Here is a 19,136-nt window from a genome sequence, read left to right as displayed (position 1 = left end):
AAGACAGGGCTTAAATACACAGGGAGGAGTAATTAGGGAAATTGGCAGCAGGTGTGTGGAGTGAGGGCTGGAGGGAAGACAGGTCAATATAATAATCTACCTGGGAAAACAGAAACAGAGGAGGGCAAATACCTAAACAGAAAACTAAACAACAATATATAAAGACAGAGGGAAGGGCTCACACAAACTAGCTGGAGGAGGACATAACACACACACACACATACACTGAGTTGGGGAGGACACGCACACACACACTTACACTGAGTTGGGGAGGACACACACACACACACACACTTACACTGAGTTGGGGAGGACACACAAACACACACACACAAACACTGAGCTGGGGACAAATAGGCTGGAGCTGACCTGGGAGGAATGATTAAAAAGGGTAACAACACACTTAACTGAGATGCAGACAAAATACACATGAGGGCGCTATGAGACACAGAAGGGAATCTAGAGAGGGATGGAGAAACATCAGGAGACACATGAAGGAAGCCACAGACGCAGACCATGACAGTACCCCCCCCCCCTCTCTCTCTCTCTAAGGGGCGGATACCAGATGCCCAAGACGAGAACAAGACAAACCACAAACAAAAGACAAAAAACAAAACAGGCCACAAAAAACACAGGGAGGGAGAGGAGGGACCAAACAAAAACAACCCACAAGGGTGGGCGAGGAGGGAACAGGAGACTCAGAGGGACCGGCGACAAGGGACCAGGAGGCGGGACCAGGGAATTCTTGGGGGCCGGCGACAGGGACCAGGAGGGGGGACCAGGGAAGTCTCGGGGGCCGGCGACGGGGAACCAGGAGGCGGGACCAAGGAAGTCTCGGGGGCCGGCGACGGGGAACCAGGAGGCGGGACCAGGGAAGTCTCGGGGGCCGGCGACGGGGAACCAGGAGGCGGGACCAGGGAAGTCTCGGGGGCCGGCGACGGGGAACCAGAAGGCAGGACCAGAGGAGTCTAGGGGGCCGGCGACGGGGAATCAGGAGGCGGGAACAGGAAACCCTGGGGATCAGGGGCTTTGGAGGAGGAGGACGAGGAAGGGACTTCAGAGGATGAGGAAGGGTCTCTGGAGACAGGGACTGAGACTGGAACACTTGGGACTCTTGAGACTGGAACACAGGGGACTGGAACACAGGGGACTCCTGAGACTGGGACACTTGAGGCTGGAACACTTGAGGCTGGAACACTTGAGGCTGGAACACTTGAGGCTGGAACACTTGCGACTGGAACGCTTGAGACTGGAACGCTTGAGACTGGAACGCTTGAGACTGGAACAAATGAGACTGGAATGCTTGAGGCTGGAACAAATGAGACTGGAACGCTTGAGACTGGAACCCTTGTGGGGACTCTGGAGACTGGAACTCTTGTGGCTGGGACGTCGAGGCTTGAGACAGGGCCGTCAAGGCTTGAGACGGGGCCGTCGAGGCTTGAGACGGGGCCGTCGAGGCTTGAGACGGGGCAGTCGAGGCTTGAGACGGGGCTGTCGAGGCTTGAGACGGGGAGACATCGACCTCAGAGCTGGGGCTGGAGATGTTGACCTCAGAGCTGGGGCTGGAGATGTCGACCTCAGAGCTGGGGCTGGAGACGTCTACTTCAGAGCTGGAGCTGGAGATGTCTACTTCAGAGCTGGAGCTGGAGACGTCTACTTCAGAGCTGGAGCTGGAGACGTCTACTTCAGAGCTGGAGCTGGAGACGTCTACTTCAGAGCTGGAGCTGGAGACGTCTACTTCAGAGCTGGAGCTGCAGACGTCTACTTCAGAGCTGGAGCTGGAGACGTCTACTTCAGAGCTGGAGCTAGAGCTGGAGACGTCTACTTCAGAGCTGGAGCTAGAGCTGGAGACGTCTACTTCGGAGCTAGAGCTGGAGACGTCTACTTCGGAGCTGGAGCTGGAGACGTCTACTTCGGAGCTGGAGCTGGAGACGTCTACTTCGGAGCTGGAGCTGGAGACGTCTACTTCGGAGCTGGAGCTGGAGACGTCTACTTCGGAGCTGGAGCTGGAGACGTCTACTTCGGAGCTGGAGCTGGAGACGTCTACTTCGGAGCTGGAGCTGGAGACGTCTACTTCGGAGCTGGAGCTGGAGAAGTCTACTTCAGAGCTGGAGACGTCTACTTCTGTCGACTTCGAGACAGGAGGCGTCGACTTCAAGACAGGAGGCGTCGATTTCTGGCCTGGGGAAGTCGACTTCTGGCCTGGGGGTGTCAACCCTTGGCCTGGGGGCGTCGACCCTTGGACTGGAGGCGTCGACCCTTGGCCTGGAGGCGTCAACTTCTGGCCTGGAGGCGTCAACTTCTGGCCCGGAGGCGTCGACCCTTGGCCTGGAGGCGTCGACCCTTGGGCTGGAGGCGTCGACCCTTGGACAGGAGGCGTCGACCCTTGGACAGGAGGCGTCGGACTGGGCGAAGCCTCTCGGACGGGCTGGACCGGAGCCTCGTGGACGGGCTGGACCGGAACATCGTGGACAGGCTGGACCAGATGCGGTGCGTCCACCAGGACCACCGCCGAAGCAGGATGCGATGCGACCTCCGGGACCACCGCTGAAGCTGGATGTGGTGATGGCAGATGGAACTCAGATGTGGGTTGCAGAGCAGGGGGCCTCTTGGACAGGCGGTACAGCTCTGGCTTCAGGAGACTGCTGGTGATGATGACGTTTGTGACAAGTGCGTCTCCTCTGAGGTGCGGGGATGACGTTGGCAGAAACGGAGGGAGAAGAGGAGGTTTCTGGGACATCTGCTGACCAAGAGCGCAGACCTTGAGGTGAGGATTCAGCTCCCTTAGCTACCTGACCCACCAGAAGACTGGAGTTGGCGTCAGGAGGAACCGTGTCTCGCCAGCAACGCTGATCAGGAGATGAAACCCGGGCTCTTTGCTGCTGTGACGTGGAGGTTGGACTCGTCTGAGGTGGTGAGACTGCATCAACCTGTACAGTTGGGATGGAGATGAAACTGGATCTGATTGTCTGAGACGACGTAGGGCGGGACTGGAGAACAGGAGCAGATGGAGGAGGACCATGGCCAAAAGCGTGGAGCAGCACTGAGGCAAATTCCCAGAACGACACCGTCTTGAGGGATTCGACGTCGTAATGGTCTGCGACCCACCGCAAGCCTTCGCCTCTCAAACAGCAAACCATGGAGGTGATCTTGCTGAGCTCCGGGGATTCCAGGTCCAAGAATGGGCACAGTCCCGAACGAAATCCCAACAGGTATCCGGGTCACCATAGTAAAAGTTCATCGTTGGTGTATCCAGAGGTTCTGCTGGGTCCTGGTGTGGTCGGTCCATTCTGTCACGTTGTGGGGATGTTTAGGACCCAAATATGCAGATACCCAGGATGACTCGAGGCAGAAGTTGGTAAAAGTAAAAATCCTTTTATTTAGGAAGAAACAAAAAAATAGATCCAAAATGGCAGCGAGCCAAAAGTCCAAAAGTCCTGGAGCGCAGGACACCCAAAACTCACCTAGAGCACAAAAAACGGAGACACAAAGCTCAACTAGAGCAAGAACAAACGCTGACAACAATACAACAGGCCGACAAAACACTGAGACAAGACAGGGCTTAAATACACAGGGAGGAGTAATTAGGGAAATTGGCAGCAGGTGTGTGGAGTGAGGGCTGGAGGGAAGACAGGTCAATATAATAATCTACCTGGGAAAACAGAAACAGAGGAGGGCAAATACCTAAACACAAAAATAAACAACAATATCTAAAGACAGAGGGAAGGGCTCACACAAACTAGCTGGAGGAGGACATAACACACACACACACATATACACTGAGTTGGGGAGGACACGCACACACGCACACACACACACACACACACACACACACACACACACACACACACATTCACTGAGCTGGAGACAAAGAGACTGGAGCTGACCTGGGAGGAATGATTAAAAAGGGTAACAACATAAGACACTTAACTGAGATGCAGACAAAAGACACATGAGGGCGCTATGAGACACAGAAGGGAATCTAGAGAGGGATGGAGAAACATCAGGAGACACATGAAGGAAGACACAGACACAGACCATGGCACCTGGATTCAAATAAGCAAACAGGTACGAGCCTCCTATTGGATAATTACTGCATGGGTGATTATCTTTCACCTGCACCCATCATGCCTAGTGCCTGTGGGGGCAGTATTATGATCTGGGGTTGCTGCTGCAGTTGGTCAGGTTTGTGCTCAGCAACAGCATGTGCTACAAGAATGAGGTCAGCTGACTACCTGAATACACTGAATGACCAGGTTATTCCATCTTCCCTGATGGCACGGGCGTATTCCAAGATGACAATGTCAAGATTCATGGGGCTCGAATAGTGAAAGAGTAGTTCAGGGAGCATGAGACATCATTTTCACACATGGATTGGCCATCAGAGAGTCCAGACCTTTACCCCATTGAGAATCATTGGGATGTGCTGAAGGCTTTGTGCAGCGGTCAGACTCTACCATCATCAGTGCATCTTGGTGACAAATTAACTGGATGGAAATAAATCTTGTGACACTGCAGAAGCTTATCAAAACAATTCCGCTGTGAATGTGTGCCGTAATTAAAGCTAAAGGTGGTCCAATAAAATATTAGAATGTGTGACCTTTTTTCTTTTCATGGCGACATTTTTTGGGGGCCAAGCAGTGTGTTTCAAGCCTTTTTTTTGTTTTGTTATAATCATGACAATTACGGCTTATAGCTTATGGAAACCCCAAATTCAAAATCTCAGACAATTAGAATATTGTGAAAAGGTTCAATATTCTACTCAAATTCACCCAAAGCACCTACAAAGGGTTCCTGAGCCTGTAGATGTCAGTCTAAGCTGGATTACAGACATAAATGGAATTTTGCACCATATTATATTTTTTCCAGTTTCACCTGTAATGGAGGCATATTTTTTTACATGCACCATATGCTTCCAGTGTGTTTTGTCCTCATTCTGCCATCTTCACTTGCGTGAAGAACTTTAATGATAGTTAAAATCTGAAATTGCACAGACCTAGGGCATCAAAAGATTTATCTAAACTAGTTAAGAATTCAAATGTTCTTTTTGTTATATTTGCTGAAGCGTGTTTTTCTAAGATCAGACATTTTGGTTTTCATGTTAAAGCTGTGTGTAGGAGTAACTGACCTCTGTGAATGTGACTTGAATCGTCTGATCAGTTTGCAAAGTCATTAAAATATCATTTAGACAGTTAAATTCTTTAGGTAATGAGCATGAAGTGTAGCAATAACCCTGAGATGCCATGAGCGTCACAGGGTTCAAATTGAGCGACAACTGCTTTATTTTCGCTATTTTTATATTTCCCTTAAACATGACCAGGCTGCAACATTAAAGAAAAGGCAATTTCACTTCTCATCTGTGACTAAATCCTTTTTGTGCTTCTGTTGCTGCTTTGAGAAAAATCATAAGGCAGGCATCATGCATCGTTAATGGTTGGGATCTGTGTTATGTTACGAGATCATGAGTCCAAACACTGAGGCAGGTTGTCTCAGTCCACCAATAATTAAGTGCAGACATTTCACTTCCTGTGTAGAGAGCTGTGCAAACCGTCTGAGTGACATCATTCTAACAGTTTTCTTCAGTATATCATTTTATCGCTTAGGAGACATTTGTTTACCCCTCAGCTTTTCCTACAAGCATGAAAGAGGGATGAATCCATGAGTAACTTGTTGCAGCAAAGCAGATGAACTTTTCTAATTCTTTTCATCTTGAAATTTTGCACTTATGTCACATGCTTAACTGCTTCTTAAAGGGGAATTTGAGATACTTCAGAACGGCATTTTGTAGATAAAACTCATGACAGGCAGGAACACATTCTTTCTTTTTTAAAGAAGGAAAACATCTGCTCGTTCTCCATGTAGCATTAGTGTCTCACTGCTGGAGATGGTGGAGGAAGGCAGACGAGGACAGATGATTCATGCAGATTTTTATGATGCACTAAGACAATGACTCAACAAAGACTTCTAGCAACTAGAGACTCCTCTTGTGCACATTTGTCATGATTCTTCTCTATTTCTGTGGGTTTTTATTTTTTTAAACAAAAAACATCTCTCTTTAACTTTCTTTGTCCAAAGTGAACCTTTTCACAGACTCACTCACTTGATGATGGAACAAAATGTCACGAGTTGTTCATTTTTTCTACAGTAACAAAGGAGCTGGATATAGTGAATAAAATCACAGAGAATACAGTTAGTTAAGAAATTAAATCACTTTAAATTTAAAGTTTTAAACATCTTGAAATATTAAAAAAGTAAACATTTAGTCCTTATAACAACCTCAGACGGACTACTGCTCAACATTTATTTCACAATGCAAAGACAGACTAAATACGCCCTATGACCTAATTTATTTATCATTTAAACTGTAAAAAATTAAACCACAATAAGCTAAAACACCCCCTGGTGGCTGGCTCCAGTACAAGTGTTAAGCCTCGCCCCTTTTTTGTAACTAAATACAAATTTGAAATACAACTCAGAAAATATTTTCCTGGTGTTGATGTTCTATTGGTTCAAATATTATTTATGTATTTATGTAGTACATTGAGTTTTTCTACTATAACTTGCACAACAAATAAAATAAAGTTAAACTTTGAATAAATTAAACCAATCATGACATGTTGCAACTAAATTGCAACAAAAAACTGCTTAATTTTTATTGCAGTTAACTTGCCATTATACCATGTCTAAAAGTGTCTTAAGTAACAATCTATTCTAACTTCAAAAGCGATTGTTTAAAAGGGGTACTTTGCAACCTTTTTATATTTTAAATCACTTTCTTGAGACACAATGTGTTAAAATGAGCCTTTACAGGGTTAATGAAAGGCCACCAAGCCCATATCGCCCCCTGGCCAGAATATTCCACTAGCAGCGCAGAATGGCGGTCTGCTGTGCTGGGACTTATAGAAAATTTAACTGACATACCTGGTGCTGCAGTCTGCTTCCAGCACGTTTCCTGCATGTTTTAGATCATAAACACCACTGATTTGTTAAATTTAGTGATGAATCACTCCTGTAGACACAAGGGAAGGCTAGGAGACATTTCAGCTGATAGATTAAGGTGTTAAAAAGAAGAATGCACAGCGAGGAGATAGGTTTTGCTTTCGGTTCTACAAACGGACACTAGGGGGTGTTAAAGCAAGCCCAAACTACCTAATTCACCTTTAATAATCTCACAATTTTGTGTCTCTGACTAGATGGTAACACTAACTACCCAAAACGACACATTGATCTCCATTTACAGTCCTCCGTTGACTGTTTAAAAAGAGTACAGCTTATTTGAAACAGCTGTCAGGGTAACGTCATAAGTAGATGTATCAAACAGAACACAGTGTCTGGACTCTTCCTTAGAAATAGGATGAGAAGCTCAGTAATCCGGGAGGGGCTCGGAGTAGATCCGCCGCTCCTCCACATCGAGAGGGGCCAGTTGAAGTGGCTCGGGCATCTATAGGATGCCTCCAAGACGCCTCCCTGGTGAGGTTATCTAGGTACATCAAACCAGGAGGAGACCCAAAGGAAGACCAGGACACGCTGCTGGGACTATGTCTCTAATCTGGCCAGGGGACACCTTGTGATTGCCCTGGAGGAGCTGGCCCAAGTGGCTGGGGAGAGGGAAGTCTAGGCCTCTCTGCTTAGGCTGCTGCCCCTGCAACCCGACCCCGGAAAAGTGGAAGAGAATAGATGGATGAATGGATGAGTGTCAAACAGAAATAAACCTTTAAGAAGAAATAAACCCAGCAACAATTGTTCACAAGAGCACACGCCATGTCCACTTTCATCTCTTCAAGTATGATGTCATATCTGGGAAGCGGCCAATCAGCTTGCTGTGGAGTTTGCTGTGGCTTAGAAAGGCAACAGCTGCTGAGTCCCGTCGTTTGAACCCGGTCACTTCACAAAATATGTTTCCATCCTCCCTAATGTGCATTAAATCTTCTTAGAATGAGACAAAAAAAAAACAATCTTCTTCCATTTCCTGTTTCTTGTTCACATTTTCTAAACGAGAATCAAACAGCTTTTTTAAATCACTTTGAAATAAGCAACAGTGCACTATAAATCTGTAATTTGCAATAAGAGAAATGAAGAGGACTTCAGGGACATGGATTTCTATCCTAGGGAAACACAGATGTTTAGCCTCTCTGGGTATTTGCACCTTCCAAAAGTGGCTATCAAATGCCATCAGCCTACCACCAGACGTTGGCATTTCACACCTTATGAGTCGACAGCAGCTCAGTGAAACATGAGACTAATAATGGCGATCCATAAAAAACACCTAACAGCTTCATCCTTACCTTCACATTTCTATTTGATTTGTTATCACATAGAATTATAAGCAGCGGTGCCAGCATCCCTTCGTTTAGATTGATGCTGGCACAGATACCATCTGTTTTCCCGAGCTGGAAAAGAAGCATCTGTGTTTAGAATTCCAGCACAGCGCTCAACATATTCCACAAACTATCACACAGGGACAGAGGGGATGACAACAGGAGGCTGGGATTATCATTTGTTATGTGGATTTTGACAAAGAAACACTAACAAGTGGCTAGAACTCGGGAGTTCAATGAGATAAAAACAAATAATCAAAAGCAGCCTTTCCTTCATATGGATTGTGACTACAACTATACATCTATGTCCCCGGTCTCTACCGCTTTGTCTACAAGCTGTTGGACATGAGGTAGCTCAGATAGCAGCTGTCCAGAAGTCAACAAAAGAAAATGAACGACACTTTCTAAAGTCATGTTCTTCACAAGAAAATCAAAATAAAGACCAACGACCTATCACTGTAACGATGAGATCTAGAGGCTGAGACATCGAGGATAGTTAACCGCATACTGTCTGCAAAACGGAGAACATCTGCAACTGGTTCTCAAGTGGTAATGCTGAGAAACAGCTGTACTGAGGCTTTGCTTGGAAACTCTGACTCAAGCTCCCACTGCAACGATGGGGAAGGACATTCTAAGTCAAGAGAGAACAAAAAAGAAATGCTAAATTAGAAGATAGGGCTGCAACAAATGATTATTTGGATCATCGATGAATCAGAATGAGTCTCGACTCGATTAATCGGATTAAACGGGAACATTTAAAAACTGCTAGGGAAACATTTTTTCTCTCCTTCCTTTATTTAACAACAAAACCTAATGAAAAAACAGTTCAATAGCATGCAAAATAACATTCTATCACCTAAAAATACCCATAATTAAACTATGATCAGTAAAATTTGATGTATTTCATTAACATGTTCAGTAGTAAGCTACTGGGAATGCTAATAACATTTAATTTTAATATCTACTGCATAACATGTAATGGTGACATATTTATTACGAACAGGTTAGCAATGATCCAGTTTAAATTATGTTCACAGATAGATGTGTTTGTGAATTACATGCTACAGTGGCTTGCCATATTCCCGCAGCGGTGTTTAGCCAAGCAGACTCGAACCTGACTGCAGCGGTTCTGCTCCACTCGCTGCAGACATTGAAGAATAAACAGGATGGTGAGGACTTTTCTTCTGCTTGTAGAGTTTAGATGTTCTTAGTTTCACGACCATCGTGTTTTTTCGGAACTAGGGACGTCCCGATACAACTTTTTCCACTTCCGATATGATACAGAAATTGCAGCCTTCAGTACTGACCGATACCGATATCAATCCGATATGATATCAGCACAAATCATACATACTTTTACCTATTTCGTAGTGTGGAATGCAGAAAAGGCTTGATCAAGTGACTTTTTAATAACCTTTGGTTGCATAAATGTGAACAGCTGAGGGAAGAGACATAAGGAAAAAAACAATATTGTTCACTGACCAACTGCTACAAGTTGTGTCTAAAGCAGGGGTGTGCAATTCTGGGCCTGGAGATCCGGTATCCAGCACGTTTTAGTTTTAACTGTTTCAACACACCCGATTTTAAACAGCAGGTGATTAACAGGCTTCTTCAGAGCCTGATGAGCTGCTGCACAAATGAATCAAGTGTGTTGAATCAGAGAAACCACTAAAACATGCTGGATACCGGACCTCCAGGCCCAGAATTGCATACCCCTGGTCTGAAGTTTCAATTTCACACACTGCGAAAATCCTCATGTAATGTTTTGTGATCCTGCTTCAAATGCACATTGAGGGTGGATGTATAAAACTTCCCCGGTTCTGTTCAATCTTTGGAAGCTTGTGCATGACAAGTGTTGCACTGAGCCAAACTGTCTTTTTTGGACTTTAACAAAAAATACTGCCACATGGCCGACATTGCTCCTTGCTAGCAAACACTGTTCTGATCACGTGGACTTTGCACACTGGATCTGGGTGCTGCTGGATAGAATTTCTGCAATGGAATTTAAAGCAGAACGGACTGCTTATATCGGAGATTTTTCATGCTGTCCAATAGTAGGGATGCACCGATCAGGTTTTTTGCTGCCGATCACCGATACCGATATCAAAGAATGCTGATCACCGATACCGATCACGTGGATTGGCCAGAAATTTTCTACAACATTATAATGAGTGCTACAAACTACATAATCTGGGAATAAAGGAAATGTAACCTAATCTAAAATGGTCTGTGTTAGGGTTGTCACGGTGTGAAAATTTAACCTCACGGTTATTGTGACCAAAATTACCACGGTTTTCGGTATTATCGCTGTATTTTTTTTAAACGTGCTACATTTTCACATAACTAAATAAACCCTGTATATCAGGAAATGTTGTCCTCAGTTTGTGTCTAAATTTTGCCTAAAATGTGTTATTTTGTAATTATGTTGTTTATGTGTTTACATTTTTCCCTTTAGTCTTTAAAATACCAATATTTGCCCATAACTTCTTATTTTATGTCTGTTTGATGTCATCATTTTAAAAATATTAGAACAGATGATACTCAGTACTCAAGTAGCCTTCTAATCAGATACTTTTTTACCCTTACTTGAGTAATAAACCCTATAGGGAAATAGGAAATAGGAAATATTGTCCTCGGTTTGTGTCCTTCCAGTGAGCTTTGCAGATGTGGGAAAATGTCATCAGGCAGTAATCTTTGTTAAATTCATAATTATTCTCAGAGAGAGACCAACTCTTATCTGCCCCTGGGAGCCCCGTAATGCATAGCGTCATTTCAACATGGGGGTGTCCGCAACACGGTTTATATGCAGGTAGTGGTGCTGCGGCTGCTTTATATAGCGACTCGTTGCATTCTCCCTCCATCCAAATCCTCGGATCACGCATTTTAGCTAAAACGCTAACGTTAGCTTGCCTTGCGTTGACTGTAGAGTTGTGGGTGATGGTCACGCAGATGTGTCATGAGATTTGAAGCGTTGCTGCCTTTCACAGACACTTTTTCTGCACGTGCTGCAAACAGGATAGCCGTCTTCTATCAACTGTCCCTCGGCATTCTTCAAATATCCAAAAGATGCCCGTACTTCCGACTTTGTCTTCTTTGAGGGTTAATAAATGTCCTGCGCGCTGCCGTCTTCTCCTTTGGCCATTATTTCAGCTTTAGCTTCAAGAAAGTTTTGGTTGTAAACAACAAAGTGCGCATGTGCCGCCGGCAACTTCAGCAGATGATACGGTGGCTGGTAAGGGTCACTGCGCCTACACCGCAGCCACGGTAATCCACCGAGATAATATAGTTTTTTTAAAAACAAGATGGTTATTATTATTGTCAACTTTTTTACCGGGGTTTACCGCTACGCCAGTTACCGTGACAACCCTACTGCCAACTAGCAGTCGGCGTTTGAATTGCACCTAAAGAAAAGAAAATACACAAATGTTTGCATGTAAATACTTTTTAAAAAATCGATACACGGTTTTTGAATATCAATATAATATTGCAGGAAAAAAATATCACAATATTTGCCATATCGATAGTTTCTTACATCCCTAGCGTCTAATATGGTGTCTCCCAATGACACTAAACCTGCACCCTGTGTACTTTAGACCTGATTTTTATGCTCATATGGTATGAAGCTGCTAATATTTTTCAACAACTAGACATCCTTTTATTAATTTTCAACAAAGTTTCAATGTATAATGCACATTGTCTCTTTAACTCTACTAAAGATGGGAAATAACAGTTCAGCCTTTTGGCAAACTCTTTTTATTGTTGTTTAGTTAACAAGAGATGCAACAGGCTCTGCAGCAAAGTAAAGCCAAAATACAGATGGAGAAATGTGACATGTGCTGCACATTAATGAATTTTCAGAAATGTTGCAACATATTCTGTTTTGACCCATAAACTGTACAGCAGAAAACAAAGCTTGTAGCCTGTGATGCAAGTTGACAAATTTGCAGTTGTGTTTTTTTCTAAGACATAGGAACTAGCATCAGCTGAAGCAGCTTGGGAATAGATAAAGTAGATGACTAAGCTTTGCACTGCTGTCACAAACTTGCTATTTTTCATATTAAGTTAAGAGTAAAAGACTAACACGGATTGCTGATGTACACGGGAGACTCTAGAAGACTTCAGATCAAGTGCCTTTTCGTGTTTCTTGAGCCGTCGTGTGTCGTATAAACACATGCATTAGAAGCACACAGGGATAAGACACTGAAACTCAACCTCTCTGTCACCTGCAGCTGAGCAGCAGGGGAAAATGGATTGGCTGAGTCAGAATGTGCAGTTTGCTGCTGAAGCTGCTGTTGTGCCCTTCTACACATCAACCCCACATGCACTGCATACAATCTGAGCTTAACCTGCATACAACATCAGCACTTCTACCTCTGCAGCCCACGTGTATGTTCTCAATTCAAACATGAAAAACAGCTAGAAAGACCAATCTAAAGCCACTTCTTGATGATTTTGCAAGTAACTAATTCCCCATTGCATCCTGCTCACGTGCTGTGTCACTCAACCTGTCACCATGGAGAATGGCTCCGTTTTTCCATGCATACACACACTGCAGCACAAAAAATAACCTTAAAACTTTAAAAGACACCTTTAACATAACAAACTGAACTGTTATTATTCCTCCCTGTCCGGTGGTGAAGTGGTCTCTTGATGCTACTTTCTTAGGGTTTAATGGGAGTAAAAAAGATAAATTAAAATGTTTAATCTGAGAAATTTCAGATAAGCAAATGCAACTAATGACTGGTTGAACTCATCAGCCACACATAAAATCACTAGTACTCCAAGTATTGTCATGCTTGTAATTAAGTAATTTTTATAGAAAATTGGCCATTTTTTCTTTTAAAATTGTTTTCATCCAATCTGCTTAAACTTTATTGTATTTTATTAGCAAATATTATTTATTTAGAGTTTAGCTCTAATATTAACTACTGGCTGAGTATATTTGCTTCGTTCGAAGATAATTAGAACTTTAGAAAGTTATAAATCTCTAAAATAAAAAACTCCAGTCTTGTTAAGGTGGGATAAGTCGAATTCCTTACTTGGACATTTTGGGCTTCCTTTGCGGTTGCTCGGAGGAAGGTCCACGAACTGCACCCGATGTCCGGACATGTTCAGTCCCTTTCCCCGTGCTGCTTTTCAGCGGCTCGTCTTTGAAGTATCCGGTAACTTCCGAGCGCGAAGCGACCGTCCGTTCGGCGCGTGGAAGAGACTGGTCCCAGCACGCGCTGATTCTGAGCCAGAATACTGCGGTAGGAGAAGGATCCTCACCTGCCCTCCTCCTGCTCCGCCAGCTTCTTTACGGTCCCCGTTAAAAACGACGAAAACAGGGGAACCGTTTTCTTCTTCTCCCGTATTAAAAATAAAAGACGAAAACTTTCAGTCTCGTGCCGCTGACTGCAGCGTTACGTCATCTCTGTAAAGCGTTCAGATGAAACATCAATAACGACGCCATGATGAGGATTAATGAGGCATGTTCGCACGAAATTATCTTTATATAAGTTTAGGTCTTGCAAGAGGCTGATGACGTCACACACACACACGTAACTTAATAAATTAAGTGGTGCTATTTTTCATTACCTCAAAACTTTCAAAAACCATCCCCAACATTTTATCACTTTTGGAACGTCCTTAAACTTTTTTGGGAGTAACTCGGAGGAAATTCCTGAAAGAATTTCGTTTTCAGCTCTGAAAAACAAGAAAGAACATGAAAAAGAAATAAAAACGCTAATGGCAACAATAAAACAATGGTGGGGAAATATGGAGCCTACATCGCCATCTGGTGGAAACAAAACGCATTTTAGGAAAGGGCCTCCCATCGGGGGTCAATGAGCTGCCTGGAAGTCTGAAGATATGTAATTATTTAACTATGAATTAGATTTGTGTCTTCTTCCTAAAGTGGGGTGACTTATTTAGGATTTAATGTTTCAGAAGCAAAAATTCCCCTTTCCATGCATCAGGACCCCCCCCAAGTGTTCCACTTCCTGCTGAGGTGGAGATGGTTGAGCAGTGTTGGTGGTTATTCCTTGGGGTCCACGTGACAGGTGGTGAAAATCTAAAAAAAAAACAGATGGGGCCCATCAGACCCCATTAGGAATGCTTTTTCATCTTGTTTGTCATGATTTCTTCTACGTCTTTCAAATGTCCACTTGTATGAGCGTGTGTATTAACTTTAAAATTTGTATTTCACACATTTAAAATGAAATATTATTTTCAATAAAACTATTACTCCATACAGTGAACGGCAGTATGAGTTACTAACCACGTGTTGGCGTACGTGAAAGTCTACAATCAGTACTTGTCAAGAAACTTTCCTTTCAAATGGCTGCTCTCTATAGACCACTTCCTAAAATCTTTGTAGGATCAGATAAAATAGCAAAAGATCTTCTGTGTGTTCTTTAAGATGATTTTGCTTTGTTATGGCCACCAGCCTGGCCACTTTGGATGCAGGAGCCAGGATCACCCAGCCCTGCTGATCAGCCTGACACCGCCCCTCCTCCTCCTCTCTTCCAGGCTGCTGAGGAGCACAGCTGAGATGAATCCCTCTGACGACCCACACCTGGGATAAAGGCTGTGCCTTCCGCAGTGCAGGGGTTTCTGCTGTCCTCCAGGCCTCATTTTGTTTTCACCCCCTTTGTTTTGTGAGTTTAAAACAGAAATGTTGAAGCTCTATTAGACAATCCAGAGGGATCTGTTGATATTGAAAGGTTAACTTAGTTTGATGCAATTTTATTGACTCTGATTTCAAACACCTTCTGTTCGGTAAAGTTGCAACCAGGTGTTTTATGTCAATAGATTGTTTTAGAACTTTTATCAACATGGATTTTGAAACACCTTCTGTTTTGGTAAAACTTTTAGAATAAGTTTTAACCAGGTGTTTTTAAATGTTGGTAATTGGTCTTTTAATGTTAACCTTTTTGAGTTTTTTTTTTTTGTTTGGCATTATTTTAGTAATGCTTACCATCTGTTTGCACGCTTGTTTTCAAACCTTTTTGACAATCAAACCCATTTTAACCCACTATCATGTTTCTTGTGTTACCCCCTCCTTCACATTTTAACACCTCCTGTCGGGAACGTAACACGCTTCTTCTTCAAACTAAATGTTTCCAAACTTACTTGGCAGGTAAGGTTCAACTTTCAGTCCTATTTAGTTTTAAAAATCCTATTTCAGCAAAAACAGATCTAGATGCGGAGTCACTTCTAAGAATATTTTACATGTTTAAAATGTTATTTTAATTTCTCGCTTTGTAAATTTGCATAAAAATCAAACTCTCCAACATAACAGTCAAAACCAGATTAGCTGTCAGAGATCGGCCTCTGGACCTTGGTGTGAAAGAATGTGTAGGAGTAGCAGTTTGAGTCACCATGTACATGTAATAGTGTAAACAAATGAGTAACGCTGAACCAGGAGTTAAAAGTCCGATTTTTTTTCCACTTTGAGAGACCCAAATAGTAGCGAATCAGATCTTATCCGACCCACATTAGCATGCCAAACACTATCACCAGATAAGCAGTTGTAAAAAATTAAATGTAAACAAACAGCAATTCAGTTTTCCCCCAAATTGTATTTTTAAGAATCATTTTATGGATAACTCGAAGAGAACTGGAATCATTAACACGCTGAGCAATTCAAACAAGCCTTTTGTGCAAAGAGAGAAAAAAACAGATAAAACAAGATAAAATAGGAAAACTATCCTGTAAAAATATTTGGCAGCTGCCAACAAAGCAAGTCCAAAAAACAAAGGCAAATAAATACTGTACACTCCAAAAGCACGCAGACAAAAACTGTAACTTGTCAACGTAACCAAAACAAATCTGGAGAAACGGGTGTACTTTTTCAAATCATCTGGGAATCCTGGTTCATACAAAAGCCTGTGCACTGCACCTTCTCAGTAGGAATCTTATAAAAATAATGTAAAGCAGGTAGAAACTAAGCAGGACAAATAATCTCATTCTGTATAAAACAAAACACAACAGTCGACTTCAGTCACACAGATCCATTTTGTTCCAAGTACATCTTGGATAATGAGGCTGCCATGGACTTGGCTAGTTCCTCATCTCGTTTCCGTTGCAACTGCGACTGTCGACACCAGTCCTCGTACTCCGGGTTAGGGAGACACTTGTCCAAAATGACGTCATAGTGACCGTTGCTGAGCCAACTCAGCCAGATAGCCTGTTTGGACACGTCCTCTTCCCCCAGGTAGTGGACCATGGTTGAGACCGTGGGGCTCTCCAGACTCCCCCCTGTTGTCAGGTGGATGTTGATGTTCAGCATCTGGCTCATGGCGAGAAGCTCTGGATAACCAGCCCAGGCGCCATCCTGCGCCGCGTTGATCAGGAACTCCCCCACATCCCCTTCGATGATTGGGATGAAATCGTCCAGATGGTCTGCGATATGGTGGACGGTCTGCTCCCTCAGCTCTCCGTGTCCCGCCTGGTCCCCGGACGTGGCCTTGCACACAGCTCTGTACAGACAGTTGCCATCTGGAATGATGTGGTACCTGTATTTGCACCTCTCCTGGAAGTACATGTTCTGTTTCTCCACCTCAGCCAGGTGCCGAGACACCTTGGCGTTTACATTCACCTTCTCCTGGCCTCTTGGTGGAGCAGATTCCTGGAGAACGCTGAGCTCGAAGGCCTGTTTCTCATCTGGTGCAACGATAACTTCTTTCTTATCACTAAAATGTTGGTTTTCAATGTCTTTGAGGTGGGCTGAAGTGGGTGGAGCGGGCTCTGATGGTGGGGCCCATCCACTGATCTGAAAGGGGGCAGTAGAGGCGTTATCCTCACATGAACCCTCAGCTTTAATTGCATCAACCAGCGACTCGCTGCTCTTGAAAACATTCCCAACTAGTGACAAGTCTGGAAAAACCTCCTCTGTCCCGTTTGCCACGTGATCCACGAGCTCTTGAAAAACATCAGAGTCACTGCAGATATGCGAGGGCGGTTTGTTCCTCTCCACTCCGCCGGGTTTGCGGATTAATATCTCCGCGGTCGATGTGAAGTAAATCGGGCTCAATGGCGAACCTTCGTAAGACGAAAACGCAGGCATGTTTGCGGAAGAAGAAGGCGCAGTCTCGCCGCAGTTGGCTGCTGGAAGTTGTGGAAGTCCCGCTCCGCCGAGCTCGGAGGAACTTTGCGTCGTCTCGTTCCCGGGTGACAAAGTGATTGTAACTCTACGAGACGACTTCGGGTAGTGTGTCAGCACACTGTTGTACAGCTGCATTTTACAAGCGGGGGCTTTATATTGAACGCCTACTGCAGCGGGCCGTCACGAAAGATGACAACAATGGCTAAAATTACCCCCCGAGTCATCCACATCGGCCAAGTTGTAGCGAGGGTCTCCATGACCCCAGGTCCTGGTATCATTCACTCACAGAGACGACGACGGCGTCCACTTTAGGCTCCTTGCGTCACTTGCAGTTGGGGGTGCCTCCCTAATTTTAGATTTAGGACTAGAAATGTACGTTTCCGTCAATTAGAATGCAATCTTAACAGCTTCCGGTAAACATTGTTTCAAAACAAAACCCAATGCGAAATTAAAACCGTTCACTGTTTATGGAGCCGTCTTTTTAAAAACTGATTATCGTTTGTTTATTAACATAAATTAAGATGTAAAAATATAAAAACCTTGTAAAGACTAAACACAAACAAACAAGCATGTTGTTACTCCTTTATTTTGAACGTAAATAATCCCATTTCCGGTTTGGTTTTAGGGAACAGGGAAGTTGACGCAACTCCCGCTCTGTCCTCGCTGCGGTTTGTTTACTTTTTATTTATGGCCTGTGAGCATAACTGAAGCAGTGCATCACGGTCCAGAAAGAGGAGTGACAACGCGTAAAGCAATGCATGACAGTTTTACTAATCTGAATCATGTTCTCACCCTTGCTCGGCAGAGCTGTGTCGCCCCATTGGTCAAGTTCAGAGCTCGAAAAACGTTAAGCTTAGTTTAGTGAACTAGACCAAATTCTTGCTTCGCAAATATAGTCTGGCTTGGCAGGTTTAGTTAAGCTACCAATCAAATCAAAGTGGATTGACCATTTTCGATTTACACGTCAATAACAATCTAACTTCTCAACTATTAATATAACCTCCTTTCACAATCCATGTTCGCATAAACAAGTGTTTTATATGGACAACATGCAAAGGGAAAATGGTTTAAAAGTATTTTATTATACATTTCCTGATTGATAGCTGACAGACACTAAGCTATCAGACTTTGTAACAACACACTTGTTTATGAGGCTATATTTACCTCAGACTGTTGGAAGCTTCTGGAGTTTGCCAGGCATCTTGGTGCTAAAAGTCACCTCACTGCTGTTTTATATCACTCTACAACCGTCTTTAAATCCAAAGTAATAACTAGTATTGTATTTGTTAACATAAATCTATAGAACTGTAGTTTTAAAGCACCTTTGATTTATTTAAGTTTACTTCAAATGAGCCAAATTTTCTTGTAATCTTTTAATCCCAATATTTTATTTATTTAAATTTAAGATCACTCATGTAATGTGCACGGCTCTTGTATATATTGATCATGTTTGAAAGAAAAAAATAGGTCTATGATTTTTACATGTTTCACGTTACCTTTTTTATTTCTAATTTATTATATTACTCCTGATTGAACTGGTATGTGCTAATATGTGATTTTTAAAATTAAATGTCTTTAGGTTGAGTTTTTTTCTGGTTTAAATACATGACTATGATGGCAGATTGTGTGGTGTGTGCTTGAAAACGTTTTTAAAAATATTTCTAAAAGCCTCGTCTTTAAGAAAAATGGCCAAAATCGTTTTCATGTTTAAATGTTACTTCTATAAAAAG

General features: G+C 43.4%; 2 protein-coding genes across 2 annotated transcripts; both read right to left on the bottom strand.

The window, feature by feature from the left end:
- Window positions 1-10: 10 nt before the first annotated feature.
- LOC139070710 (uncharacterized) lies at window positions 11-13,387 on the bottom strand. The gene is made up of 4 exons (XM_070553438.1): window positions 13,358-13,387; window positions 865-3,464; window positions 671-744; window positions 11-100 (listed from the first exon to the last, which is right to left on the bottom strand). Exons 2-4 carry the CDS (start codon window positions 2,738-2,740, stop codon window positions 11-13), a joined length of 2,040 nt encoding a protein of 679 aa, XP_070409539.1. The 5' UTR covers window positions 2,741-3,464; window positions 13,358-13,387.
- Window positions 13,388-15,860: 2,473 nt separating this feature from the next.
- Window positions 15,861-17,901, bottom strand: LOC107382470 (OTU domain-containing protein 1). Its single transcript, XM_015954611.3, has one exon. It carries the CDS (start codon window positions 17,539-17,541, stop codon window positions 16,303-16,305), a length of 1,239 nt encoding a protein of 412 aa, XP_015810097.3. The 5' UTR covers window positions 17,542-17,901; the 3' UTR covers window positions 15,861-16,302.
- Window positions 17,902-19,136: the final 1,235 nt, after the last annotated feature.

This window comes from Nothobranchius furzeri, chromosome 7, assembly GCF_043380555.1.
Source record: "Nothobranchius furzeri strain GRZ-AD chromosome 7, NfurGRZ-RIMD1, whole genome shotgun sequence".
NCBI lineage: Eukaryota > Metazoa > Chordata > Actinopteri > Cyprinodontiformes > Nothobranchiidae > Nothobranchius > Nothobranchius furzeri.
The sequence above is the reverse complement of the archived record's forward strand: the minus strand, read 5'-3'. Positions and strand labels throughout refer to the sequence as shown.